The sequence below is a fragment of the Myripristis murdjan genome, chromosome 24 (genome assembly GCF_902150065.1).
Source record: "Myripristis murdjan chromosome 24, fMyrMur1.1, whole genome shotgun sequence".
NCBI classification, from domain to species: domain Eukaryota; kingdom Metazoa; phylum Chordata; class Actinopteri; order Holocentriformes; family Holocentridae; genus Myripristis; species Myripristis murdjan.
This window is the reverse complement of record NC_044003.1, coordinates 31,943,998-31,958,568: the sequence shown is the minus strand read 5'-3', so window position 1 is coordinate 31,958,568 and position 14,571 is coordinate 31,943,998. Positions and strand designations below refer to the sequence as shown.

The 14,571-nt window shown below is 43.4% G+C and overlaps 1 protein-coding gene across 9 annotated transcripts in view; it reads left to right on the top strand.

The window, feature by feature from the left end:
• Window positions 1-314: 314 nt before the first annotated feature.
• eya4 (EYA transcriptional coactivator and phosphatase 4) overlaps window positions 315-14,571 on the top strand; it is a 53,006-nt gene continuing 38,749 nt past the window's right edge. For 8 of the 9 annotated variants that reach the window (XM_030047202.1, XM_030047203.1, XM_030047205.1 and 5 more), the window contains exons 1-2: window positions 315-351; window positions 454-515. In XM_030047202.1, the coding sequence (XP_029903062.1) occupies window positions 483-515 (33 nt within the window). In that variant the 5' untranslated portion in view covers window positions 315-351; window positions 454-482. Of the gene's footprint in view, window positions 352-453; window positions 516-13,145; window positions 13,195-14,571 lie in introns of those variants that run through there. The other variant, XM_030047204.1, reaches the window with a different exon arrangement.

The window sequence follows — 14,571 nt, the reverse complement described above, 5'->3', positions numbered from 1 at the left end:
CCCTAGCCAGCCAACCAGCCAGCCGTATTATTTACACTTCTCCCTTTTCATTGTTGATATTTACTTCTGCAATTATCTCTCCACTTCACCCTGGGCTGAAGATGATATGCTGAAGTTAACGCTGCCGCTTCCCTCCTCCAGTCTCCTGTTGCTCACACATAAACACGCTGACAGACAGCCTCGCAAGCAGATGCACGCTCACAAAGAAAGAAATGAATATGCCGGTTGGTAGCCGCTTTCATCCCAAACTCTGCGTATTGTTGTGAATGTGCCGCAAAAGGCGATCAAGTCCAGTGTTTCTAAAAAAATAACCACAAAATCATGTTGGACACACACTCTCGATCCGTGCAGGTGATCGTCCACAGAGTTACTTGTGCACAGGTAAATAGGAGATGGAAGTTTTGTAGCTGTTGTAGCTTCACTTCCATTTTATTTTGTCCTTCTCTCTTTCAGGTGTGTAGTGGATCCCAACCAAAGAAGCCATGGAGGCCTCACAAGACCTCAGTGAACAGATGGTAGGTTGAACGCTACTGTATGTGTGTGTGTGTGTGTGTGTGTGTGTGTGTGTTGATTATGCATGGGCTGCACTATTTTGGCCACACAAGTTTGGAGTGCTGGACACATTAGATAGGTGTGTGTGTGTGTGTCTTCTAACACATAACAGATGTGGTTCAGTGAGGATACAGTAGCCATATGGCAACAGGCAGAGTGAATGAGACTTCATTAGAAACAATGCTGGACATAGACATTAAGTTAGAAGTGTGTGTGTGTGTGTGTGTGTGTGTGTGTGCAGATTCTATAGGTGAATCATAATAAGGTAGTCATGAAGAAAAATAAGAAAAGTGACGTATTTAAAAGCAAACTTTCATGGAAGTCACTGTGTGGCTGTGTTTAAACAACTTATCCTGGAACTTTCCCACACCTTTCAGACTTCAGCTCACACACACACGCATACGGAGGAGCACATAAATGCCTGCGCGCAAACACACATGCACACGCAGCCTGAAGGTCTGTTGGTGTCCCGGGACGGCAGGCCGTCTCTGCCTCACGTCAGCGCAGCGTCCCAGTTCTGCTTGTTTAAAGATCAGGCTGTATTGTTGGGAAAATGATTTTGGCGGCGAGCGAGGCCCACTCGCATTTCAAAGTCGTTAGTCAGCCACCAGAACAGGTGTAATTTCATCTCCTCCTCCTCCTCCATCAAGCCTGCGTCTCTCTCTCTCTCTCTCTCTCTCTCTCACTCTCTCCCCCTCTCTCTCTCTGTCCTTCTCTCTCTCTCTCTCTCTGACCTGCCAGCCTTGATAGTAACAATAGCGTGAAGTGGGACAGAGCACATGAAATATGTTGTTTTTCCCAACTTTTTGTGTTTTTTCGTCAGACTCGCCCTGGTTTAGATTACCGGCTGACCCCGCGGAGCACCGTCACTCACACATATATAACATCCAAACACACACATCCCAACACGCTCAAGAAAGAAAGAAAGAAAGAAGGAAGGAAAGAAGGAAGGAAAGAGTAGTGAGAGAAAGCGTACGAGCAAGAGAGGGGGAGAGAGGCATTCGTCTTGTTCTGCTGCCATCCAAATATCAAATATTGATGTGCATATTCCACAATTACTTCACCTGCTTTAAATAGGGCGGTGATATCATTTATAATGTGAATTTGAGCTGGGGCTCAAAGACATTGATTAATTGTTCAGGTTGGAAATGAGATCTCTGAGGAAGGACAGAGATTTTAATCATACCATAGAGAGCTCTACTGTACATTCAGGGCTGAGATTTGGGACTCCTGGAAAGGTTCAGTTTATACCTTCATGGATATCTTTATGAGCACAGGCTTGCGTGCGGGGGTGCAGTGGCAACTTAACAATCTTACAAATCAAACGAATCAGTAAATATTTCCACAAAGCAACAGTTTTTTGTTTGTTTTCTGGTGACATTTTTAAGTTGTGGTTTGTAGCTGGTGTCAATGAAATGTAGATTGCAATTTGGTTGCAGACGAATCACCAATTCAACTTACAAATTCAATTTAACATGAGGGTTTTAACTTTTAAACCTGTAATTGCAATTCATTTCTTCAGATTTTTTATTTTTTATTTTTTATGCTACAGTATTCAAACAAACTGCAAGTGGCTCGTTCTTTCTGTGCTTTGCTTCATTGAAAAAGGTGTGTCACCAAGAAAAAAAAAAAAAACTCACAGACCTCACACGCAAGTTTTAGGGGAGTTGTCTGTTGATACCCGATCCCCCCCCGTCCCCCTACCCTTTAAAACCTTGGGCCCTACTACCTCCACCCCGCCCTTTCCCACCACATCCATCCCCCGTCATCTGGGTTATGGTCAGGCGTCCTCTCTGGCCGCCTGCCTGCCGAGAGCCAGCCTGCCGTCTGGGGTCCTCGGGGAGCGCTGGAAGGAGCCTGAGGCAGAGCCAGAAGTGGTTTGCCCATAATACTACTTTTAGCTTGTTTAGCTGTCCAACCCCACCTGTTGTCATATGCTTTGGAAAGTAGGTGATAGGTGTTTTTCACTGGGTTTTAGTCACAGCAATACTCGGTGAAACAGTGACAAGAGATACTGATGCAGGCATTTTCTAACTTTTTTTGGACTTTTTAATTTCACTTTAATAAGCATGAAACTGAAATTATGAAGCAGATTGTTTTAACATATATTTAAGATATTTTTTGGTGTAGATACAAACATACAGAGTGCCTCCATGCCTCTGTATCCGACAGAGCCCTGACTGAAGTCTCCGGTTTGTCGGCTAGCCCAGGGAAGCAGGGAGGAAGCGGGGAGAAAGGGGGGGGAGGGAGTGGTGGTGTTTGGTGACCCCGGGGAGCCTTGCTAGATTTTAATGTATGGCCACCAGAAGAAAAAAGGGAAAGCGATGGAGGAGGAGGAGAAAAAAACAGATGAAAAAAGAGGGGAAAAAAGGTTCTTTTAGCCTCGGTCTTTTCCTCTGGTGCGCTGGGAGAGGCCCCGAGTATGGCAACTGTCCCAGTCTGTTTGTGTGAGTGGAAGAAAGAGAGAGAAATAGAGAGAGCGAGGAGGAGCGAGGGAGACTATAGACCAAGTTAGAGGAGCGAGGGGGTCAGGTTGCACCCCTCTTTCACCCCTACAACCCCATACAGACACACTCACACAAACTTAACACGCCGCAGCAGTAGCTAAATACGAGCAGGGCCCAACCCTGATTGCCAAGATTGCGTTGGCGTCATAGACGGTCGTTTCAAAATCTGCCCGGCGACAAGGCATGTGGACAGATCACAGGAGTGTGGAGTGTAACAGCTACCCCCCTGGCATCCCTCTACTAGGTCTGCATCCTGGTTGTGGCACCGAGGCGCACTTCAATTTCAGCTTCGTGTACCGTGATTCTTGTGAGATTTATGTTTGGTTGACAGCGGGGAGTCTATCTTTCTGACTCCGTTCCAGTCACCTCGGTATAAACTACACAGAATGTACAATATTTAAGGGTCACTTAAATCTTTTCATCAGGAACGGTGATGAAAGCTTTGATCCACCATTGATCCTCCTACAAACAGTTAAAAAAAAAGGGAGGAGAAGCAGATCCAGAGAAGCAGACACCATGTTAAGCTTTGAGATTGTGCTAAAGGGGCTGCAATTCAGCGTCAAAGAGATAGGCAGTACATTCAGAGTAGATTGTTTACTGCCGTGCATTTATTGTCTCGCAGTTTCTGAATGCTTCTTCCTGTATTTTTGCATGCCTGGAGTTGATATCGGAAATGAAGGAACGCATCCACATGTGCCTTCCTGTCTTCTGTGGGGACTGAAACCCCAATATCCAAAAAATATCCCATTGGACCAAAAGCCTATTAGTCTGACAGCCCGTTACTCTGAAAACAAATGCCCATTATTCCGAAATTCCAGCAGTCTGAAAAATGTCCCATTAGACTAAAAGCTCATTAGTAAATTTGATACATTTTGTTAAGTCTAGGCCGGGGTTTCCTCAGGTTGAGCTTAGGGTCAACAGGGGTGGGTGCATTTCTCGGCAGGGATGCAAAACTTCACTGCAAAAACTCAAAATCTTACCAAGATTATTTGTCTTATTTCAAGTCAAAAATGTCTTATTCCTAGTCAAAATATCTCATTACACTTAAAATAAGACATGATCACCTCAGTAGTAACTTGTTTTTAGACAATAGTCTCTTGTTTCAAGTGAAAATTTACTTGAAACAAGTGAAAATTTGCTTGTTTCATTGGCAAAATTTGTTTCTTGTTTCTAGCTAATTTTCACTTATTTCAAGTGAATTTTCACTTTTTCCACTGGCAAATTTTGCCAATGAAACAAGCAAATTTTCAAAAAAAAAATTGTCTAAAAAGGAGGAGGAGCCAATTGCCTAAAAACAATTTACTTCTGAGGTGATCATGTCTTATTTTAAGTGTAATGAGATATTTTGACTAGAAATAAGACATTTTTGACTTGAAATAAGACAAATAATCTTGGTAAGATTTTGCGTTTTTGTAGTGTTGGCATAACACTGGCAGTCGTGTATTTTCAGAGCAACGGGCTCTTTGTTCTCAGGATAATGGACCATTGGACTAATGGGCTTTTGGTTTTAGTGGGATATTTTGGGATATTCTTCGGGGTTTTGGAATAATTGGCCACCAGACCAGCGATATGGCACCTCCTCTGTCGCCACTTTGCAGTTGCATAAAGTCCTAACGTTACTGGGAACCACACCACTTCTAGCTAACACTAGCTAGCTGTGGTAATATCATTTATAGGGATGTCTGGTTTCATTGGCATTACGATCATTCCATTAGAGTTTCGAGTGTTGATACTAAATTAGCCACGCACAGCTAGCATAGTAATCTGCTGCCTCCGTTTTGTTCCCGACAGGAGCACCTTTTCATGGACACTCTGTCAGAACAGCTTCCAAATGTGTCTCTTGTTCAAAATTGAACAGGCTTGCGTATAGACTGGTGATGCGTTGGATTCATATGCGAATTAGCTCATTTATGTGTTTTGATTAGGAAAATTAGGAAAAAAAATTGGGTTAGGGTTAGGGTTAGGGTCACTTGGTGAATTCAACCAGACTGAAAAGGTAATGCACTCTTGATGTGAAAAATAGAAGTTGATGTTCCTTGAAAAAAGGCGTCATTTACAATAAGATCCTTGCAAAGACCAAAGCGACGGCCTTGCACCCAAACCCGTTCAGCTCATGCCTCAGTTCAGCCAATTCATAACTCACGAGATAGTGGAGTGTGAGTTCCTGGCCAAGGCAAAGTGGCGAGGTGTGGGGTCAGCAGGTCACAGACAGGCTCTGAGCCAGTCCCAGTCTGACTGAGTCAAAGCCCCCAAACAGACTGGAGAATCCATCTAGAAGCCCTCAGCAACGAGCGTGGGCTTTCTAGAAGAACGCACCAGACAGGAAACCACACAATCTACAGCATGTGTGTGCTCATGTGTGTGTGTGTGTGTGTGTGTGTGTAGGTGTTTCTCTCTCTGTTATAGACATACACTATACTTTCTGTGGTGTGGGAAGGCTGAGGTCATCTGAGTGGAGATTGTCTCATGTTGTGGCTATGCTAGTTTAATGGGAGTCAAACAGGATGCAGCACTTATGTCTTTCACGGCGTATTTGAAGCACCCTGGGTAAATGATATTCGTGTCAAGGTTCCTGACTGTATTGATTATTCATGGCTGGACTCAAATTTTCAAGGAAAGTCACATTAGTGTTAGATCTGTAACTGTGTATACGCTCATAATAAAATTATTTGAGAGGAAAATGAACCGTAAAGAAATTTAACCGACTACACCAAAAGAGATCCAAGCACCTCCAAATTCCCCTTAAAGAAATGCACTGCAGGACCAGACGTTTGGTCCTTAAAGCCCTTGACAGCTCACCTCACCCTTTGCTTGGCCTGGCTTTCTCACTCATCTGCCATTGGTTTCAAAAAAAGCAGCATATTTCCTCATTTCGCTGGGAAGGAAATGAAATTGCAACAGTTGTGCTTTGGTTGCGGAGGAACCTGCCTGCCTTGCCCGCCGCGAGAACTTCCTCTGCTGCTCTGTCGGGAGATTGGGTTTCTCTGCGCGTTGAAGAATCAGTGAGGTAGCACAGAGGTCGCCAGGGCCAGATGGGCCGCGGACTGGCTCTCTGTAAAGTGTGCTTATTGCTTTACCTGCACCAGGTTCCAGACCCGGACAAAATCTGTATTTGAGATGATTGTCTTGATTAAACGTGCCAGGTGCCGGAATACACTCGAAGGCTGCAGCGCCGCACGGAATGTAGTGAAACGAATGAAGATATGTCTTCTTGTTTTCCAGGTCTGGATCAATCTGTGTTAGACTTACTGAATGGATTACATTCACTGACGACACTTTTTTTTTCCAGCCGTAAAGGAAATCCACAAACTCTGCCAGTTAACTCAGTTAGCCATTAGGAAATGCATGCTGCACAGCTGAGCTTTGCTCAAACCCACACGAGTTTATTTTAAATTCTGGTGACAATCCTAAGGTTTCCAAAGATACCAAACATCCTGCTGAATTGCAGAGAAATGATTCACAAGACGTAGATATTTTCGATTTGATGTAATGATGCTGCTTTAAAACGATGGCATCTCGGGTTTGAATATTTCACTCAGTATAAGGGCCTCAATGAGGCACCACAATTAGCACATACAGAATTTGTATGGCATTGTTAAATAATGTGGAGAAAAAAAATCTAAGTGAAACTACTTTAAAGGAAAATTTAAGGGAAATTCACAGTTCAAGGTGTTAAAATGTAACACTATTTAAAATATACACTATTTATTTGATCAGCTTACCGTATTTCACCAATTAATCACCCGGGCGTTTAATACGCAAAATCAACTTGGACCCCGGGCGTTTAAAAGAACCAGGGGGCTATTCGCTGCAGGCCTTTATTTATTTTTACACAGACCTGCACCAGGCCATTATTTTGATGACAGTTACTGCCCAACATATTTACAGTCGGTCGATTTAACATTACAGTACACCCTTTTTTTCTAACGTTAACTAGCGCTCTTATTTTGACAGAAAACGGAAGTGCCGCACAGTTATTGTGTGGCTACACTACAAAAACGCAAAATCTTACCAAGATTATTTGTCTTATTTCAAGTCAAAAATGCCTTATTTCTAGTCAAAATATCTCATTACACTTAAAATAAGACATGATCACCTCAGAAGTAACTTGTTTTTAGACAATTTTCACTTGTTTCAAGTGAAAATTTGCTTGTTTCATTGGCAAAATTTGCCAGTGGAAAAAGTGAAAATTCACTTGAAATAAGTGAAAATTAGCTAGAAACAAGAAACAAATTTTGCCAATGAAACAAGCAAATTTTCACTTGAAACAAGAGACAACTGTCTAAAAACAAGTTACTTCTGAGGTGATCATGTCTTATTTTAAGTGTAATGAGATATTTTGACTAGGAATAAGACATTTTTGACTTGAAATAAGACAAATAGTCTTGGTAAGATTTTGAATTTTTGCAGTGTGACTGTTTACTTCTGCAAAAATAAGGTGAATAGCCTTATTTTGGGTTTACCTCAATATAATGCAAATAATCGCCCCAGCGGTTATTCGGGTGGGCGTTTAATACGCAAAATGGGTGCAGACCCCAGGCGTTTGTAAGAACCAGGCGGCTATTTGCGGCCGGGCGATTAATTGGTGAAATACGGTATATGCCATTAAATCACCATGTCCTGTGGGAAAGTCAGATGGGAAAGTAAAGTGAAATGGACTTCTGCAGTCACAGGAAGTTTCCCAATCATTCCACACAACCACTGTGATAATGTACTGTAGGTTGGAGTTTGATCCAATCAGCATTTCTCTGTAGAAACCAGTTCGCTGCCTGTGTCTTTGAGTCTGCGTGTCCCAGCGTCTCCTCCCCCGTCCCGCCTGTCTCCCCAGCTCCCTGTGTCTCTCTGCATAGAGTGATGATTCAGGGCCTATTGTGAAGGCAGCAATCCGATATAGAGCCAGCCAGAGGAGGTGAGGGGAGGGGGTGGAGAGAGAGAGAGAGAGAGAGAGAGGAGTGGAGGGGAAGCAGAAGGGATTATGGGTATTCTGGAAACCAGGTCCTGCACTGTCTGGAGCCTGAGGCGCCTTGGCACCCCTGTGTGTCCTCTGCTTTACCTGGTGCTCTCCCTCTCTAATGTGGCCTGTTTTCTTTCTTTGTCCACCTTTCTCTGTTTCTGTCTCTGCTTCTGTCTCTCTCTCCCCGTCCCCCTTTTACCGTCCCGTAACCCCCCCCTTCTCACGCCTCACACTTTCACACTTACATCGCCCTCGTCTCGCTCACTCTGCATCACTTTGTCCAACATATGGTATTTTGGAGTGACTTTATTAGAAAGACGATACGAAGTGTTTCGAGGGCTGCTAGGATTGAGCGGCCGGTGACTTTTGAGACATCCTCGCTCCTAATTTGCTCCGTGCGCCATGTCGGGCAGCAATAACTTTTAATAAACTCTCCCATATTGAATGTGAGAGCAGATGGTGTGTGTATCTGAGCGTCGCGGCTATCTGGCTGCTGAACATCTGTCTCCGTCCACACACACACACATACACGGCCTGTACCTTTTTTTTTAGGATATCTACCTCATGTTGCGCCCCTCACACACCCGCGCATGCGTACAAACACACACACACACACACGCGCGCGCTCCCTGTGATGTCATGAGCAGCATTATTTAACAGGCAGCTGGGAAGCCATTCATCATTTAATTAAAAGCGTCTGAAAAGGATCTGAGGCCTAATGAGATTAGCTTTAATTATTGATGCTGCTGCTGCTGCTGCTGCTGCCACGGACACACACTTAGACACACTTCCACACACACACACACACACACACACACACACACACAGGAGTACGCAAACATCACAATATACAGTTATGATGGTGGACTCTCTGATTCTCCTAAATGGAGAAGGAGATATTGACACACACAGAGGCACACACACACATACACACACCCACACACACACTACATATTAAAACACACACACTCACACTCTCTGCCTCATGTTCATTTGCTCTCCCTCTTTTACCTGCTCCTTTTCTTATTCTCTGTCTGTGCCTCTTCCTCACACACACCTCATTGATTTCTGTCCACGGTGGGATGTGGCGGTGCTCAGGGCGGGGGCGGAGGTGGGCTGCGGTATGGGGACCGGGTGGGGGGTGCGGTAGCTGCGGTCAGGTTATGGGTGGGGTGGAAGGGTGAGGAAGGGGTTGAGGAGGGTTGGGGGCGGTGTCATGTTTCCTCAGGTCCCACACAGCAGCGGACGGGAGGGGAGGGGAGGGGAGGGGAGGGGAGGGGTAAGGGAGGCTCGTCCCGTTCCAGCCCCAGCACTCTACTCTCCACGCACCGCCGTAAAATTTCATTCCTCCGAACCACATGCACTTCACAGATCTGTATCGATACGCTGTCATGAGCGGGACCGGCCTCATGACTGGGCTGCAGCTACACGTGTGCTGCAACCGCACATCTGGCTGCAGCACGCTGCACATCTGGCTGCAGCACGCTGCATGGAGCATGGAGTGTTGGGAGTTCATCAGATCAGTGATGAATTCAATTCACTCTGCATTCACTCTGTGTTGATCTGCTGAGGCTCATTAGTGCGTTTGTGTGCTACTGAAAGAGTGACTGGAAGAGCGCATGTGCATGCTTAGGTGTGTGTGTGCGTGCGTGTGTGCGTGCATGTGTGCGTGTGTGCCTGGTCAGCCATGGACTGGTTTCGGTTTCTCCCAGTTGTTTTTTTAATCACTCTCATCAGATTAGCTGAGCAGGGGCAGTCGAGGCCAAACGCTCCACAATTAACAGCATAGGACACACACACACACACACTCTCTCTCTCTCTCACACACACACACACACACACACACACATCCATCAGTGACTTTTCATTTGTCTCCATTGAGTAAAGAAGCATTAAATCATGTATGTGATCCCCTCACTCTCTGAGACAACGAGGAGCCAATTCCACCCAATTCAGATCTGGAGACCACCAGGGACGGTTAATGGGGGGAACTGGCCTTTAGTCACTTTAGACACTCCCCTGCCCCCCCCCTTCCTCACCAAACAGGTACAAACTGATTAAAAGAATGGAAGGAAAGAATGGCTTGCAGATGGGGACGCTATCCCTGTTTACTCAGACAACCAAAAATTTGACTCGCTCCTTTTTCCAAAGAAATGTCAATGAAGACGGACTAAAACGCCTTGAAAAAAAAAATTCCTTCTAGTGCAAAGAGACAACAACTTAATGAACCAAAAACATCAGCCGCTGAGTCAAGTTGGTTTTCTGTATTTCAGTCTAATTGTGTTCATTCACAATATAACTGTGGGGCTTTACTCACAATCCACTGCCACACAATGGCTCACGTCTTCACAAATCACTGAATGAAAATGACTAATACAACCAGAGATTTAGTCGACTTAAAGGCAGACTAGATCTCAGAATAATCCCAAATAATCAAATATAATCCCCCTCAATCATGACTAATGAGCCACTAGAAGTGTGTGTTGGTGTGTGTGTGTCTGCAGAGACCCTGCCCTCTGCTGGGATTTTCTTGTTTTGCTGAGCTCGGGACTTTTCTGGGCATTGGCCTTTGCGTAGTGGGTGTGTAGCTCCCAGCCAATCACAGCGTGTGGTGTCAGATCAATAGCACAACATCCAATAGGAAGCTACGAAATCATGGACTGTGGGAAAAAAAAGGAATAAAAGGAACTCTAGCATTCCACAAGAAGAGGATGAATGAATCTGGCGTTGGCGTCCACCTGCTGGCAAGCAGGGAGAGGATGAGGATGAAGAGCAACACGGTGTTGGCCTGCTTTCTGTTGGACAGATCGGTGCTCACAGGCCTTTTTTTTTTTTCCTAAGACAGAAAAGAAATGTTTGACATTTTGGATGGTCATTTTGTTCCATTCCATCCTGCTGAAAGTTAGCTTGGCCAGGGAGGAGGGGCTAACTTTGAATGTTGTGTTTACAAACCACAACCACCAAATCCTACTCATTCTGCCTTTAATCACCTTAACCAGACTAAATCCAAATGAAATGACACATATGTGATTAGAGCTATCAGTCACACTGTGTCAAAAGACTAAGACTTGACTATCCAAGCTGATCAGATTTCACACTGTATACTAGCCACCTTTGCTCTACTGTTTTTCTACTGTTGACTGGAAATGGAAAAAAAAATGTACTGATTTTTTTCACACAATCAGAGCCATCAGACCCACAAGGCAGATCAGGTACAGTGGCTAAAGCATGGCCTTCATCAATATAGGGCCCACACAACCAGTCACATGTTTTTTTTTTTTTTTTTTGTCTTTAGAGTTTAATTAACCTTTTGAAACCTTGAGAAAATCACTTGATTTCTTTGAAGACTTGGGACAAAAGGAGATAAGCAAGTGAACAAGAAATGGCCTGCAAATTAGCAAGAAAATTAAAAGGAAAAACAACAGCGACACTACAATAAATTTATCAGAAAATTTGCAAAAAAAAAAAAAAAAAATAGAAAAAAAACATTTCAATAAAAGTATCACAACATTTGAAAAAAAAACAAGAAACATAAAAAAACAATTACTGGAAAATTAGCAAAGACTAGAAAAGAATGCCCATAAAACTATATTTATGATCATTTTAATTGTTTATTCAAAGTTACATCACCATAAAATCACCCGGGAAAAGTTAAAAAAAAAACTTCAATATAACAAAATTTTAAAAATTAAATAAAACATTATTAAATGAAATAAAAAAAAAAAATAAGATAAAATAAATAAAGACAATATAGTATTTGCTTTTGTACACACTGAAGCAAAGAATTATAACAGTTAAAAACAGAACAGCCTACAGCAAAGCATTACAGTCTTGTTTCAGGTAGATTGTTAATATTCTGGACCTATATTGATCTATTCATGCTAAAATGCAAGGGCCCCAAATGTTGAGGGACGTACTTTTTGAATCAAAAATCCAAACTGACATCAGAAAGGCCAGTACTGCTTTTGCATTAGCCTACAAGGTTTTTTTTGTTTTTGTTTTTTTTTTTTTTTTTTTTTTTGGATTGGATAATGTTTCCAGGAAAAACAAGGTTTGTAGTTATAAGTTAAAGAACTTATGAAATTTTTTCACAGCAGCTATTTTGACAAGACTAACTGGTTAAATACAAAAGTGTCACTAATAATATGAATTAAGGCTCTTCCATTGAGCTCTAACAGAGCCAGGGTGCTGCTGCTCCTGCTGGAAGCTCTCTGCTGCTCTTCAAACAGAACACAACCTTAATTAATGTGACTGCTAACACGTGTGTTCACCTGCCACTTTACATGAGAACAGCTGCTGTGATACAGATCTATTGAAGATATGTTTTTGCAGACAGACCCTCACTGTGTTGTTTGTAAATACACTTATGAAAAAAAAATATGTTTCTGGTCAGACCTCTTCATGTCATTGTAGCTCCTCTCTTTGTCTTGACTGGAGCAACTGCTCGGTGCTGTATGCGCTAGCTTGGAACAGTTTGTGCTCATTGTTCCTGTTTCTCACATTGTCCATGATGTTGCAGGGGGTTTAGCGGCGAGGCCGTCTTCTAATTTTAGCAGCCCGTTTGTCTTTTTTTTCTGTCCCCGGGCTGTCCAGCTCCAACGTTTTTTAGAAGAGGACACTGAAAGAGAGAGAAAAGTGTTGATATTCGATATGTCAGGCACAGAAACTTGGGCCAGTGTGGGTGTGTGAGAGTGTGTGTCTCTTTTGTGTGCAAATGTGCATTCGTACGTGTGTGTTTGTGTGTGTCCTCGGGTCTGTGCGCATCACTTGGCAACACTTGACAAGTTTCAGGTGAGAAAAGGCAAGTAGAGCAAGGTAGAACTAGGCAGAGAGCGAGAGAGAGATGGATTTAGAGAGTACCTGTTGTCCCATATGACACCTCCTCCTCCTCCTCCTCCTCCTCCTCTTCCCTGCCCCACAAACTCACCCTGTTCTTCCCTTTCACTCCCTCACTTCTTTTTTTTTCTTTTATAGCTTCCTACTACGCCTGAAAAAGGGGCATTTTTGGAGGTATAAAGAGAGGGATAGTTTTACACCTCCCCAGGCTGGGGGAACCAGGGGGGTGGAGGAGGCGGGGGCGGGCTTGGCACAATGTATTTTACATGAAAGGAAGGGGATAGAGTTACCACGGCGATAACCACTCATACAAATGGGGAGCAGAGAGCTTTGAGCAGGGGACAGGTAAGCGGGTGACTGTGTGTGTGTGTGTGTGTGTGTGTGTGTGTGTGTGTGTGTGTGTGCGTGTGTGTGTGTGTTGGGGGGGGTGAGAGAAAGAGGTTGTGTTTATGTGGTGAGTAACAGCCTTCATGAGTGTGTTTTGTGGTCTACACACACCAGCCAATGTTAGAGACAGGGCTGGCAGGATGATCGCATTGCACAGGTGTGTGTTGGTGTTTGTGTGTGTGTGTGTGTGCATGAGGTAACCTTTGTTGTGTTGCATTGTCATTTTTTTAAATCTCATTTTCATCATCATGAATCATTTTTTATCTCCTTTATTTATTCCACGCTGCAGCACCCTCCCCTGTCTGTGTGTGTTTCCACTGTAGTTCAGAGCAGTTGCTTTTCAAAGTGAGGTCCAGGGGCCTCCAAGGCCTCCATGCGGGAACCGTGGCAAAATGTGGAACAGTTTAATTTCAGTCTCATTTCATTCACCAGCAAATGCTCCAATGAAAAAAAAAAATAGCTGAGAGATTATTGTCGTGTTATGTTTTAATCTCAGTGTAGCATCTAAACAACCTCATACTTCATCAAAACCAAATATCTGTTCACGTCAGGCTCCTTGAAGCACAGTCACTTCAAATGATGGGCTGCAGTTTAATTAGCTTCAGTCAACTTGGGGTCCACAATTTGAAAACGTTTGAATTTAGCTGCTAAATTATTCACTGCTAAAAACAACTAATGATTATCTCCATTATTGATTGACCGGTCGTTTATTTTCTTGATTAAATGTTTAGTTGTTTGGTCCGTAAAATGTCAGAAACCAGAAAGTATTCACGATTGAGGAATAAGAGAATCTGGAAATTTTCCTCTTAAAAATGACTCCAAATGATAAATCGAACAGCAAAATAGCTGGCAGCTAACTGATTAGCTGACTAATCGTTGCAGCTCTAAAACACACCCATAAAATGCAATAGTAAAAGAGATAAACAGGAAACGCAATTACAAAATTGTGCAAATGATATACAGGTTTAAAAAAAAAAAAAAAAAAATCCAATTGGCTTATAAAAAGGCTCAGTGCAAAATCAAATGGAAAGAAGCAAAGCAAAGAAAAGAAGAGGGAGCTAAAGAGGAGCAGAGTGTGTGTGTGTCTTTGTCTCAGTCCCTCCTGAGGGAGAGATAAACTGCTGTTGTTCCACTCCAAGAACAAAGTTGTTCTCAAGAGCCTCTTTGAACAGAGAGGGGCACCTCTGTCAGACACTCTTAAAACACTCCTAATGTCAACAAAAACCAAAGTCGAGAGGTCTGAGCCGTCTAATATACCGTCGCTCTGATGTGCCCACGCTACTGTTTTGTTTTCTTTCTTTCTTTCTTTCTTTCTGTCTTTCTGTCTGTCTTTCT